Source organism: Bufo bufo, chromosome 1 (assembly GCF_905171765.1).
Source record: "Bufo bufo chromosome 1, aBufBuf1.1, whole genome shotgun sequence".
NCBI lineage: Eukaryota > Metazoa > Chordata > Amphibia > Anura > Bufonidae > Bufo > Bufo bufo.
This window is the reverse complement of record NC_053389.1, coordinates 443,287,568-443,302,191: the sequence shown is the minus strand read 5'-3', so window position 1 is coordinate 443,302,191 and position 14,624 is coordinate 443,287,568. Positions and strand designations below refer to the sequence as shown.

General features: G+C 45.5%; 1 protein-coding gene across 1 annotated transcript; it reads left to right on the top strand.

The window, feature by feature from the left end:
* Window positions 1-1,043: 1,043 nt before the first annotated feature.
* Window positions 1,044-4,801, top strand: LOC120987074 (deoxyguanosine kinase, mitochondrial-like). The gene is made up of 3 exons (XM_040415710.1): window positions 1,044-1,114; window positions 3,655-4,585; window positions 4,704-4,801. Exon 2 carries the CDS (start codon window positions 3,655-3,657, stop codon window positions 4,531-4,533), a length of 879 nt encoding a protein of 292 aa, XP_040271644.1. The 5' UTR covers window positions 1,044-1,114; the 3' UTR covers window positions 4,534-4,585; window positions 4,704-4,801.
* Window positions 4,802-14,624: the final 9,823 nt, after the last annotated feature.

Sequence of the window (14,624 nt, the reverse complement as noted above, 5' to 3'; positions counted from 1 at the left end):
TGTGGAGGGGGGACAGAGGAGGCAAAACCGCCGTGTGGAGGGGGGACAGAGGAGGCAAAACCGCCGTGTGGAGGGGGGACAGAGGAGGCAAAACCGCCGTGTGGAGGGGGGACAGAGGCGGCAAAACCGCCGTGTGGAGGGGGGACAGAGGCGGCAAAACCGCCGTGTGGAGGGGGGACAGAGGAGACAAAACCGCCGTGTGGAGGGGGGACAGAGGAGACAAAACCGCCGTGTGGAGGGGGCACAGAGGAGGCAAAACCGCCTTGTGGAGGGGGGCACACAGGAGACAAAACCGCCTTGTGGAGGGGGGCACACAGGAGACAAAACCACCTTGTGGAGGGGGGCACACAGGAGACAAAACCACCTTGTGGAGGGGGGGCACACAGGAGACAAAACCACCTTGTGGAGGGGGGGCACACAGGAGACAAAACCACCTTGTGGAGGGGGGGCACACAGGAGACAAAACCACCTTGTGGAGGGAGCACAAAGACAAAACCACTCTGTGCAGGTGGAACTGAGGAGTTAAAAATACTTTGTAAGGGGATGTATGGTGAGCAATGTCACTGTAGGTGATATCATAAAGGCTTCCAGCAGCACTCTGGCCTCTTACATACACCCCTAGAAACTACATAAAAATACAGCCCCCAGATCCCTCACCAGAAATCATTGACCACAGCAGAAGTTCCTGCACTCGAGCTGCTCTGGGCTCTCCCTGCTCCCCTCTCTCTGCTCTGGGCTCTCCCTGCTCCCCTCTCTCTGCTCTGGGCTCCCCCTGCTCCCCTCTCTCTGCTCTGGGCTCTCCCTGCTCTGGGCTCTCCCTGCTCCCCACTCTCTGCTCTGGGCTCTCCCTGCTCCCCTCTCTCTGCTCTGGGCTCTCCCTGCTCCCCACTCTCTGCTCTGGGCTCTCCCTGCTCCCCTCTCTCTGCTCTGGGCTCCCCCTGCTCCCCCTCTTTCTCTGCTCTGCGTCTCCTAGTTACAACTCTTTTTCTGGAACTGACACAGTCTGTAAGAGGCGGGAAGAAGCAGTCACATGATCTCATGACGTCATGCCCTCAAAGAAGCCAATACATTCTAGGTATCCATCGATACAACGCCCGTGGAATGTAGTAGGAGAGTATGTATGGTCTGTCTGTGTAGTGGGCTTCCTTTATTGACTTGTAGCACGTGCATTGTCACGACTCACCAGGCATCAGTAGTCATCAGCTGTATTTGGGCAGGAAATCAGAAGTAGAGTGATTTATAGTATATTTTGTTATATTTGATCTGTGGGGTGCATACCTCCCAAGTGTCCCTCTTCTTGACCCATGTCCCTCTTTGATCCTTAAATGTCCCTCTTCTTGACCTGAGGACCACTAAACTATCTGTATGGACTCTACCTGTATATTAGACCACAACTTCATTATTTGGTGCAATTTCTACCTTAAAATACCTGTAATCTGATGATTTATGTGCTAATATTTCTATGGATATTAAAGCGCGTCCCAGGGGCTCCACAGGCTGTAAAGTAAACCATAAAAGAACTTACACTCACCTGACCAATCCCCAGCTGCTGCAGTTGTGACGGGGTCAGTAATTATGATCTGGGCGGAGTTAGAGGCGTGGCCTAGTATGAAAAAAATTGCTGCGATGCGCGCCGCACATATTGTCCATCTTTGCGATTTTCAAAAGTTGGGAGGTATGGGGGTGGTTGCTTAGCCACAGAGGGCTCTAATATGGTGTCTCTTACATTTAAAGGGACGGTTCACCTTTAGCAGGGTGATCATTTGTTCCCCCTCACTGATGGTTAGAATACAGACATTGATCAGAAGGTTCCTGAAGGATCATGGTGCAGGAGTAGTGCAATGGCCTCTGCATTCTGTCTATCCATGAGAGTCACCTGTCACACTGATGTTTAAAGATGTCTTTCCCTTTGACAAAGTCTGGAATACATACAGACTCCAAATGATATACCATCCGTATTGTCATCAGTATTGCTTCAGTATTTATCCAGAGTTAGGGCTCATGCCCACGAATGTAAGGCCTCTGTGCCCGTGCTGCGGAATGCAATTTGCAGTCCGCAATGCACGGGCACAGACCGTGGGGCAGCCGCATGCAGATCGCAGACCTATTCACTTGAATGGCGTCCGTGATCCGCATCCAACAAACCGCACGCCAAAAAAGTAGTGCATGCACTTTTTTTTGCGATGCGGAGGCACGGCCAGAAACATCACAGAAGCACACCGTAGTGCTTCGTGGGGTTCCTATCCGTGTCTCCGTTCCACATCTCCGTGATTTCAGAACCATTCAAGTGAATGGGTCCGCGATCCGTGATGCAGAATGCACATGGCCAGTGCCCGTGTATTGCGGACCCGCTGTATGAGGGCCGCAATACGGCCACGGGGGGCACACGGTCGTGTGCATGAGCCCTTAAGCCTCGTTTACACGTCAGTGATTGTGACCCAAGACCAGGATTGGAGGCTCCCCAGACATAAGGTGTAAGGGAAAGATCTGCTCCTGCTCTGTGTTTAGAGACTCACCTGGTTTCTGCTCACAATCACTGACTGAACACTGATGTGTAAATGGGGTTTTACATGCGTATTCCTTTCTTCCTGAATTTTTTATGTAGGCGTATTTGGAAGCAAAAACACACAAAACTCGGACATCCTATACACCCATGTAAATAGCTCTATTCCAGGGGTGGCCAACCTGCGGCTCTCCAGCTGTTGTAAAACTACGATTCCTACCATGCCCTGCTGAAGGCTGATAGCTGTAGGCAGTCTGGGCATGCTGGGAGTTGTAGTTTTGCTACAGCTGGAGAGTTGCAGGTTGGCCATCCCTGCTCTATTCATTAACATTAGCAGCGGATTCCGGTACATAAAAAGCCCAACATATACGGATTGCAAAGACACTTGGGTGAAAGAGAACAAAATACTGAGGAAAAATACTGACCCTGTGAAAGCAGCCTCAATCATGGCTCTGTTTTGGCATGATTGGCTGTGAAGCATCACATGATCACATCCACGGCACCCATGTTGTGAGGGTGCAGATATCCGGTGTCTTTCGGACAGTGAGACCTAGAGGCAGCTGTGATCTCAGCGAGGGCAATGTATTAATATGCAGATGATAGGGGTATCTATCAATGTAAAAAAAAAAAAAAAAAAACATCAAATATACTTAGTTTTATGTCTTTTGCCCTGGTGCCCCTGACATTATGTTACTGTGATGGTCAGTTTGATTGAAGGGGTTGTGTGCTACAGGTATGGATCACCTATCCTCAGGATAGGTCATCAATACCAGATTGGCAGGGTCTGACACCCCCACCGATCAGCTGTTTGAAGAGGTAGCCATGTTCATGCAATTGCTGCTTCCAGCGCATTGTCTCCTTTGTAGCGCCTGCCCAGTGTAACTACAATTGCTCGCCTAATTCAGGTGAACGGCTCCGCTGCTACAAAGAAGATGACGCGCAGGGAATTTTGAAGCGGAAGCGGCGCTCACATGAGCACCACTACCTTTTCAAACATCTGATCAGCTCGGGTGCCAGGAGTCAGAACCCCGCCAATCTGGTATTGATGACCTGTCCTGAATAAAGGCCATCAGTACTAGATCATTGTACCTCCCCTTTAATATGTGACATAGAATACTCCACGTAATAATCCAGAACTGTTTCATCCACAGATGCTGTGTCATAAAACACAGAGACTTTTGGGTACAGGAGCGCTCGTATTTAACTCGTGGGGACTCTTCCGTCTGGCCACTTGTAAAGAAGGACGTGAGCACATGGCTGGCCTGTCACAGGAATCCTCTCCTTCACAATGCAGACTGCTGTCTACAGACAGTAGCACCAAGACTGTCAAGAAGTTGTCTGTGGAAGGCAATATTGCAGCAGGTAAATCTACATTCCTGAGACTGTTATGCAGCGCCCAGCGAGAATGGTGCCTGATGGAGGAGCCTCTCAGGAAGTGGCAGCATGTCCATACTGCTTCCCGTCAGGAGGTGGACAATTTGCTGCAGCTCTTGTATGATGATCCAGCCCGGTGGTCATACACCTTTCAGACACTCTCCTGCATGAGCCGCTTCAAAGCTCAGATTGAGACATCTCCAGAACATTTGCTGAAGCAGAGGGAACCCATTCAGATATTTGAGAGATCAATATACAGTGACAGATTTGTATTTGCCAAGGCTCTTTTTGACCTTGGCCATTTAAGTGAACTTGAGTGGACTTTGTACCAAGACTGGCACTCATTTTTATTGGAGAAGTTTGGCAAGAGAGCTGCCTTGGATGGGATTATCTATCTGCGAGCAACCCCAGAAAAGTGCCACGAGAGACTTCAGAAGAGGGGGCGGAAGGAAGAAGCGACGGTTACTGAAGGCTACCTGAAAAAGCTTCATGATCAGCATGAATGTTGGCTCATAGAGAGGACAACAGACGTCCATTGTCAGCACATTAGGGACATCCCAGTCCTTGTGTTAGATGTTGAGGAGGAATTTGAAGGAGATCCAACAGTTAGCGGACATCTAAGTAATAAAGTGAAGGAGTTTGTTGCCAGTTTATAAGGTTGGCTGTTATCTGTATGACATGCTCCTGATATTGATGACCTATCCGCAGGATAAAGGCTACTGCGTAGCCGAAGCGTTGTATCTTTTTGTGTGTGCACTCTTGGTTCCCAATAAATAGTCACACCGGACATGCTGCTGTGAATCTCTTTACTCTCTACTATCCGCAGGATAGGTCATCAATATCAATCAGTGAGGGTCTGACAACCTGATGCCCTAGCGATCAGCTGTTCCCTGTAGGCTCCAGCCTTGGAACAAGAGTTACTGCAGCTCAGCTCCCATTCACTTCAATAGGAGCTGAGCTGCAGTAATCCAGCATAGCCACTACACTTTGAACATAGCTGTGCTTCATGCACCATTTAAGAGCTAGTTCCATGGCTGGAGCCTGCATAGAACTGCTAATCGGTGGGTGTTGGACCCTCACTGAGCGGATATTAATGACCTATCCTGTGGATAGGTCATTAATATCAGGAGCCTGGAAAGCTGGAGCTGATGTATAGTTATAGTCAGTACATCTTGTATTTTAATCCCTGCTCATTCTGTGCTTAGGAGTCCAGTGGGCGGTCATGTAAATGACCAGCTATACTGAATCACTTCCCATAAGGATCCATTAACACGTCCGCATTTTCAGTGGGACCACACTTCCGTTCCGCGTCCCCGCAAAAAAAATAGATCATGCCCTATTCTTGTTCGCAGCAACGGACAAGAAAAGGCATTTCTATCATAGTGCCAGCCATGCGGAACGAACATGGCCGGTGTCCGTGTCTTGCGGATCGCAAAACAGTTGCGGACATGTGAATGGACCCTAAAGCTATATGTCAATCTGCTCAGCTTCTCCTTCTCTATACCATGCTGCCTGCAGATTGTACTGTGTATGTAATATGACAGGTTCCCTTTCGATATAAAGCAGGACATGGCAAGTTTGCGAATGTTATTTTATTCTAGTGAGCTTGTTGCTCTGTATTTTTATAGTCTGTCAGGTGTTGGTATACAAATATATTCTTTATACAGCACACAGCAGTATATTCTTATTCTAATCGAAAGTGTTGGCCGTCACATCTATAAGACAAAATTGTGCAGATCTAGTAATCCTGTCTTTAAAGAGGACCTGTCACCTCTCCTGACATGCCTGTTTTAATAGCTACATGTATTCCCCATGTAATAACAATTCTGGAGCATCTATTCTTATGTCTGTATGATGTGCCATTCCTTTATTATTTCTACTAGAAGTTATGAATGAATAGCTAGCAGTCTGCAGTAAGGGTACAGAGGGGAGGCAACCAGTTGGGGGTGTTTACCTGCACAGACTGACTCTATCCAATCAGTGCTGCCATTTTCAAACTGCCATGAGATGCAACATTTTGTCACATAGTAAGCCAGAATTCAGGTGCAGCCACTGTAGTAAGTGCGGGACAGTGTTTCCTAAATTTTAAGGAATTGCTTTTCTAGTCTTTTTTTACTAATTAAAGGAGTTGTCCAACCCTTTACAAGTCATGGCCTGTCCTCAGGATAGGTCATCACTATCTGATCGGCAGGAGTCTGACACCCCTGTTTGGCAGTAGCTCTGGTGCAAGAACTACACATCGCTGTGCCATAGATGTAGATGGTAACTACAGAACTGCTTCTATTGAAGTGATTGGATGGATCTGTGTGGTTGTCTGACTTACTTCTGGCGCTGGTGCAACTCCCAAACACCTGATTGGCATGGGTGGTAGGGGAATTGGACCCCTGCCTATCAGATACTGATACTCTGTCCTGAGGATAGACCATCACTTGTAAAGGGTTGGACAACCCCTTTAAGCTTTCTGACACCACAGTGAAGTATGTGATGTTTTTGTGGATTTCCACATGCACACTTTGCAGAAGGAGCTCCATCCACTGGGTACAGACTCTTAGGCTGCGTTCACACGGGCGAGATTTCCGCGCGGGTGCAATGCGGTAGGTGAACGCATTGCACCCGCACTGAATCTGGACCCATTCATTTCTATGGGGCTGTTCAGATGAGCGATGATTTTCACGCATCACTTATGCGTTGCGTGAAAATCGCAGCATGCTCTATATTCTGCGTTTTTCACGCAACGCAGGCCCCATAGAAGTGAATGGGGTTGCGTGAAAATCGCAAGCATCCGCAAGCAAGTGCGGATGCGGTGCGATTTTCACGCATGGTTGCTAGGTGACAGTCTATAAACTGTATTACTTTCCCTTATAACATGGTTATAAGGGAAAATAATAGCATTCTGAATACAGAATGCATAGTACAATAGGGCTGGAGGGGTTTAAAAAAATAAACTCATTAACTCACCTTCTCCTCTTGATCTCGAAGTTCCCGGTCTCTTCTTTACTTGAGTTGTGGGCTAAAGGACCTTTGAGTTGAGTTTACTGATGAGTTGTGGGCTAAAGGACCTTTGGTGACGTCAGATCTCATGCTCCAATCACATGGTACATCACCACGGTGATGGACCATGTGATTGGAGCATGATATCTGACGTCACCAAAGGTCCTTTAGCCCACAACTCATCAGTAAACTCAACTCAAAGGTCCTTTAGCCCACAACTCATCAGTAAACTCAACTCGAAGGTCCTTTAGCCCACAACTCAAGTAAAGAAGAGACCGGGAACTTCGAGATCAAGAGGAGAAGGTGAGTTAATGAGTTTATTTTTTTAAACCCCTCCAGCCCTATTGTACTATGCATTCTGTATTCAGAATGCTATTATTTTCCCTTATAACCATGTTATAAGGGAAAGTAATACAATCTACACTACAACTGAACTAACCCAAACCTGAACTTCTGTGAAGAAGTTCGGGTCTGCGTACCAGTGTCGGTTTTTTATCACGCGCGTGCAAAAAACATTGCACCCGCGCGATAAAAACTGAACATCGGAACGCAATTGCAGTCAAAACTGACTGCAATTGCATTCCTACTCGCGCGGTTTTGCCGCAACACACCGGGACGCATCCGGACCTAATCCGGACACGCTCGTGTGAACCCAGCCTTAGTGGAAAGCAGTGCAACACGGACGTTTTAAGACACATCTGCTTATCCCTCAGTGGGAAGTCCGTTACTTTTTAAATACAGATTCTGGTTTTGTGGAACATTATGGCCATGTTCACGGGGGGACCTATTTGCTGCAACACACCTAGATGTGTTTACTGCCTAAATAAAGTACGCTAAAAACTGTTTATTTTTAGATATTAAAATTCTCTACAAAATAGGCTTGGTAGAGTGAAGGGGGGTATCTCAGACTAATGATGCTGATCCCTACTTACACTCCTACCACTAGAACTCCAATTATTAAGGAGTAGATTGTATTGGTATAAATCCTCTACCAGCAATGGGAAAAGTGGACATCCAAGGTTAATGCACCTGATTGAAACAGTATATAGTGTGTCAAGTCTCCTAGTGTATGGGAGAACATGCACAATATATAGTGTCAGGTTACATTAAGGATGAACCAACCCAAAACTGTTGGCTATTACACAGGAATGAACCACTGGGCTCCTATAATATCAGCAAGAGTCAGTCTGCAATTGTATTTGCAGAAATATATTGCTCGACGCGTTTCTCTACCCAACTGATTGTTGGTTCATCAGGAGCAAGTCACTAGGTCCACTGTCATTACCGAGAATCACCCCCTCACACTGGGTGTACAACAGAGCGACAGAGAACCCAGTAACATCTGACTACACATATGCTGCACGCCGCTGATGTCGTGCGTGCAGCACTAAGGAATAGATCCCCAAGTCCACTGTTGCTGCTAGATATTACCCCCTCACACTGGGTACAGCAACTAACAGAGAAATCAGGAGTATCTAACTTAGAATATGCTGCACGCCACTGATGTCCATTCTCCCATCTCAAGAGGGCATTGGTGGCTGTTGGTTTTCGGAACACTTTTGTTTTAATGTAACCAGAGGGATCAATCTCAATTGTAAGGTCCAGAAAAGTGATCCGTTTCTTATCACTTTCTGATGTAAAAAACAGGCCCAAGGAGTTGATGTTCAATCTTGATACAAAGTCCAAGAAACTCTCCTTTGTGCCCTTCCATAGAATGAAAATGTCATCAATGAACCTCATCCATAATAATATGGACGAGGTCCATTGTTCCATCTCCTCGTTAAAGACAACCTCTCTCTCCCACCAGCCCAGGTAGAGGTTAGCAAAGGTAGGGGCACAAGGACTACCCATTGCCACCCCCCTGAGCTGGCGGTAGAGAGAACGGTCAAACAAGAAAATGTTGTGATGCAGAATAAAATTCAGAAGTGTGATCACAAATTCATTATGTTCATAGAATTGTGACCCCCTTTCCAGTAAAAACGCGTTGAGCAATATATTTCTGCAAATACAATTGCAGACTGACTCTTGCTGATATTATAGGAGCCCAGTGGTTCATTCCTGTGTAATAGCCACCAGTTTTGGGTTGGTTCATCCTTAATGTAACCTGACACTATATATTGTGCATGTTCTCCCATACACTAGGAGACTTGACACACTATATACTGTTTCAATCAGGTGCATTAACCTTGGATGTCCACTTTTCCCATTGCTGGTAGAGGATTTATACCAACACAATCTACTCCTTAATAATTGGAGTTCTAGTGGTAGGAGTGTAAGTAGGGATCAGCATCATTAGTCTGAGATACCCCCCTTCACTCTACCAAGCCTATTTTGTAGAGAATTTTAATATATAAAAATAATAAACTGTTTTTAGCGTACTTTATTTAGGCAGTAAACATATTATTTGAATAGTACGTAAACATCACCTCTCTACCTAGTTAATCAGGCAACACACCTAGAACCAAAACCTGCAACATACTTGTGCAGATTTTGTTGCGACTTTCCAAGGTGAATTTCACCATTAGTAATTTCTGCGATTTGCAGTCACTCTGCAGCATTAAGGCTACTTTCACACTAGCGTTCGGGGTTCCGCTTGTGAGCTCCGTTTGAAGGCTCTCACAAGCGGCCCCAAACGGATCCGTCCAGCCCTAATGCATTCTGAATGGATGCGGATCCGCTCAGAATGCATCAGTTTGGCACCGTTTGGCCTCCGCTCCGCTCAGCAGACGGACACCTGAACGCAGCTTGCAGCGTTCGGGTGTCCGCCTGGCCGTGCGGAGGCAAACGGATCCGTCCAGACTTATAATGTAAGTCAATGGGGACGGATCCGTTTGAAGTTGACACAATATGGTGCAATTTTCAAACGGATCCGTCCCCCATTGACTTTCAATGTAAAGTCAAAACGGATCCGTTTGCATTATCATGAACAAAAAAAATATAATTTTTTTTTTTTTGTTGTTCATGGTAATGCGAACGGATCCGTTCTGAACAGATCTAAGCGTTTGCATTATAGGTGCGGATCCGTCTGTGCAGATACCAGACGGATCCGCACCTAACGCAGGTGTGAAAGTAGCCTTATCTCTTTGTTTTTTAAAATTCACTTTTGTATTGTATTTCAATTAAACCGATGTTTATCAGGAGATTAGCTTGTCCCTGTCCTCTGTCTGGCTGTAAGACAACTGGCTGAAGCCGGAGCCTCCCTACTATGCCTTGTTTGCAGTATGATACAGAGAGTTGTGCTGAGACCGAGAGCAATTTTGTTTTTAAAAGTATTAGTTTACATGTATTTTGGGCTAACATGATGTTTTAATAGGTTTTCATAAAAAAAATTGTGCATTGTTTGCTGTCTGTCTAACTGCTTATTTCCTTGTCTGAGGGGTACTGAGGAACGAGCCATCAGACAGGCAGGTTTAGTGTGAAACACAGGAGCTGAAGAAGTCCAACTCAAATAAAAATCTATTACAAAAAATGTTTGTAAGCCCAAAATACATGTACCGTAAGTCAACAGTGTAAAAAAGTGTTTCCGAAGGGTACATAGTTTTTATGGCCCACCGCTGACCACCACCTGAAAATTGGGATAGGTTAGCAGGGGACTAAGGCTCCATTCACACGTCCGCAAGTGCGGACCCATTCATTCCTATGGGGCAGCACGATGTGCTGCCCGGACACAGAATTGCGGATCCGCACTTCTGGGTCCGCAAAAAAATAGAACATGTCCTATTCTTGTCCGCAATTGTGGACTAGAACAGGCATATTCTGTTAGTGCCGGCAATGTGCGGTCCGCAAAATGCGGAACGCACATTGCCGCTTTCCGTGTTTTGCGGATCCGCGGCTCCATGTATCCGCAAAACACGTTGCGGACGTGTGAATGGAGCCTTATCCTATATTCTCAGGATAATTTTTACAAGACTGGAACATGCATAAAATCCTGCAGACTGACAAACCGTGGGAAGAAATCTCCTATAATGTATAGGTTTAAAGTCTGCCATTGCTGTGGAAATGGTGGGCTACAGGCTGTTCCCTATGTCCTGTAAGTCATGTATTGCAATTAAAATGAATAAAGGCAGTTGCCAAATTAGCTTTGTATAATTGTGTATATTGATGTTGTCTATATTTGTATCCCTAGGTCCGTACTGTATATTTTCTTCAAAGACGCATTACACCATACTGCAATAGACCAACATCATGTTAGGGCTCATGCAGACGACTGTATGTATTTTGCGGTCCGCAAAACACGGATCCGCAAAATAAATAAAGTACATCCGTATTGCATCCGTTTATTTTGCAGATCCATTGTAAGAATGCCTATCCTAAACGGAACGGCCATGCGGACATACGGAATGCACACATATATATACGTTTGTGTGCATGGGCCCCTACTTCAATAAAAGATTAGGCTGGGTTCACAATTGGATTGAGAAATCCACTGTGGTTTTTGGTATGTTTCCACAGCAAAAATTGCACGAAAAACCACACTCACTGAGTATTTTCTTTCCGTGTCCGTTGCGTCTTTTTTGGGGACCGTAGGCAGAACCATTCATTTCAATAGGTCCGCAAAAAAAACGGAAGTTACTCTGTGTGCATTCCGTATGTCCGTTCGGCCAAAAAATAGAACATGTCCTATTATTGTCGGCATTATAGACAAGGATAGGACTGTTCTATTAGGGGCCGGCTGTTCTGTAAAACCCAGAATGCACACGGATGTCATATGTATTTTTTGCGGACCGCAAAATAAATACGGTCATGTGCTTGGGCTGGGATCACAAGTGACTAGCTGCGTATTTTCTTGCAGTAAATCTGCAGCTTGTACAGTACCAGTAAAGTGAATGAGGTTTTAGCATTTCTCAGTCACACGGCAGGAAAATTCCGCAGCAGAAACTGGCCAGTAGTTCGGATTTTAAGGCCTGGGTCGCACATGACTCATTAGCTGCGGGTTTGCTGCTGTGGATTTTTGCGTGTTGCAAATCTGCAGCGTTGTACAGTACAAGCTGCGTTATTGTGGATTTGAGATCCATTGCATGTCAATTTATACAGCAGATTTTTCTTGTGAATTTCACCCTTCTCAATGGAGAGGATACGATCTGCTGGCTTTTCCACAGCAAAAACCGCATGTAGTACGTGCAGTTTTAGGGTCCATTCACACGTCCGTTTTTTCTTTCCTGATCTGTTCCGTTTTTTCAGGAACAGATCTGGACCAGATCAGGACCCATTCATTTTCAATGGGTCCTGGAAAAAAACGGACAGCTCAATGTCTGATTTTTTTCAGGACCCATTGAAAATGAATGGGTCCAGATCTGGTCCAGATCTGTTCCTGAAAAAACGGAACAGATCAGGAAAGAAAAAACGGACGTGTGAATAGACCCTTATGGTGTTTATTTGTGAGGGTTTTGGCTGCAGTAATGCAGCAAAAACCGCAGTAACCCAGGCCTAAATCTGTAGCTGGTCAGTTTATACCGCGTATTTCACCCTTTCCAATGCAAAGATTGAAATCTACATCTGATCTGCAGCTTTAGGCCTCATGCACACGACTGTTGTTTTATTCCGTGTCCGTTGTTCCATTTTTCGTGATTTTCTGCGGCCCCATTTACTTTTAATGGGTCCGTTGAAAACTCAGCTAATGCACCGTTTGCCATCCGCGTCCGTGATCCGTGATTCCAGTCCGTCAAAAAAATATAACCTGTCCTATTTTTTTCACGGAAAACGGTTCGTCCCATTCAAGTCAATGGGACCGTGAAAAAACGCGGAGGCACACAAGATTGTCATCCGCGTCCGTTTATTTCCTATCATTTGCATGGCAAACTTGACTTAGACGTTTTTTTACTTTCCTTCATGTCTGGTGATCCTCCAAAAATAAAGGAAGACACACGGAAACGGATCACGGAACAACGGAACCCCATTTTGCGGAACGGAACACAACAACGGTCGTGTGCATGAGGCCTTACTGCAACAAAATCAGCGACCAAAATGCACTATTTGGTGCGTTTTTCTGCTGCAGATTAGAAGCAGAAATGCTGCAGACTTTCTGTTGCAGAAAACCCGCAGCTAATCAGTTACTTATCAACCCAACCTTAGTGGGGTAGATTTATTTAGTTAGTTCTCCTTTGCAAAATGAAAGGTGGAATCTGATTGGTTGCTATGGGCAACTACGGCAGTTCTGCTTTACACCAGTTTGGGAATTCTCCCTCAGTGAGTTTTCAGACAGGGTTGATTTTGTTGCAGAAAATGTATGTATGACTGAAAATCAGTTCCGTTCATCTGAATGGGGTAGTTTTGGCAGGAAGAACATGGATTTCTGCAAGCCCCATTCAGTCACAGACATTTTCTGCATCAAAATCAGAAGCGTATAAAGGCACCCTTAGTCCATCTGGTCACAAGTGCAGGTGAACGCACAGAAGATCCGTGCGGATTTATGTGTGTTCCTGCAGCATGTCAGCACCAAAATCCTCAAAGTCTAACAGCGGCTTTTGATGCAGATATGATGCAGTCTTTCCATAGTTCTCCACCTTCCATTGAAAAGAGTGAAACCGCAAACATATAAAAAAAACTGCTATATAGGTTAGTTTCCACACAGAAAAAATCATCAGCAAAATGTTCATGGGATTAGTGTAATTACATACACTTTGCTGGTACTGTAATATGCTGCAGTTTTTTATGCACAGGAATCCGCGCATAAAAACGCACGTATACCACAATGTGTGCAGGTGGCCTTAGGGGCCTTACCCACATGAATATGCGCTGGAGTTTTTTTGCGGGTTGCAAGGCCTCTTTTACACAAGCGTTGTGGGAAAATCGCAGCATGTTCTATATTCTGCATTTTTCACGCAGCCCTGGCCCCGTAGAAGTGAATGGGGCTTCAGTGAAAAACGCATTGCATCCGGAAGCCAAGAGATGTTGTTTGTAAACCTTCCGTTTTTTATCACGCGCATGAAAACGCATTGCACCCACGAGGAAAAAACTAAACAACTGAACGCAATTGCAGACAAATGTGATTGAACTTGCTTGCAAAATGGTGCGAGTTTCACTGAACGCATCCTGAATGCATCTGGAGCCAGTCCGTAACGTTTGTGTGCAAGGGACTTAAAAGTGTTTTTTTTTTTTAGTTTTTGGGCTACCTGCATTTTTGCTCTTTTTATATGGAGGTTTTTTTAGGATTTTTTATTTTTTTTGCAAACTGTGACTGCTCACAGTACCATTGTGACTGCTCTTAAAAGCTGTCCAAAATGCACTGTAATTTGGTGTATCTAAGATTTCTATATTTTCCCTGACTTGCTTGAAAAGGGGACAGGGCTTAAAGGGAACCTGTCATCACCTTTATGCTGTCCATACTAACGGCAGAATAAAGTAGAGACAGGTGAGTTGATTTCAGCGGTCTGTTATTTATAAGTTAAAAGTAAGTGGTTGCCGAGAACCAACATCACAATCATGGTAGACTGGGCCTGGAAAAGAGTCACGGCCACCTGAGAAGAGTCATGGTTATTCATGAAGTCCTGCTCTCCCTGCCCACCTGCTGATGACTGACAGTCTTCTACCTAGTTTTCTCCCTTTCTCTCTAGGAGAGAACTGCCAATCATCAGCAGACGGGTGAGAGAGCAGGAGATTAGGAATAACCAGGACTCTTCTCAGGTGGATGTGACTCTTTTCAAGGCCTGGGCTGCAATGACTAAGATGCTGGTTCTCGGCAACCACTTACATGAGTGACACTCCGCTGAAATCAGCATTACTGTCACTATTTTATGCTGCCCCCAGTAAGGTCAGC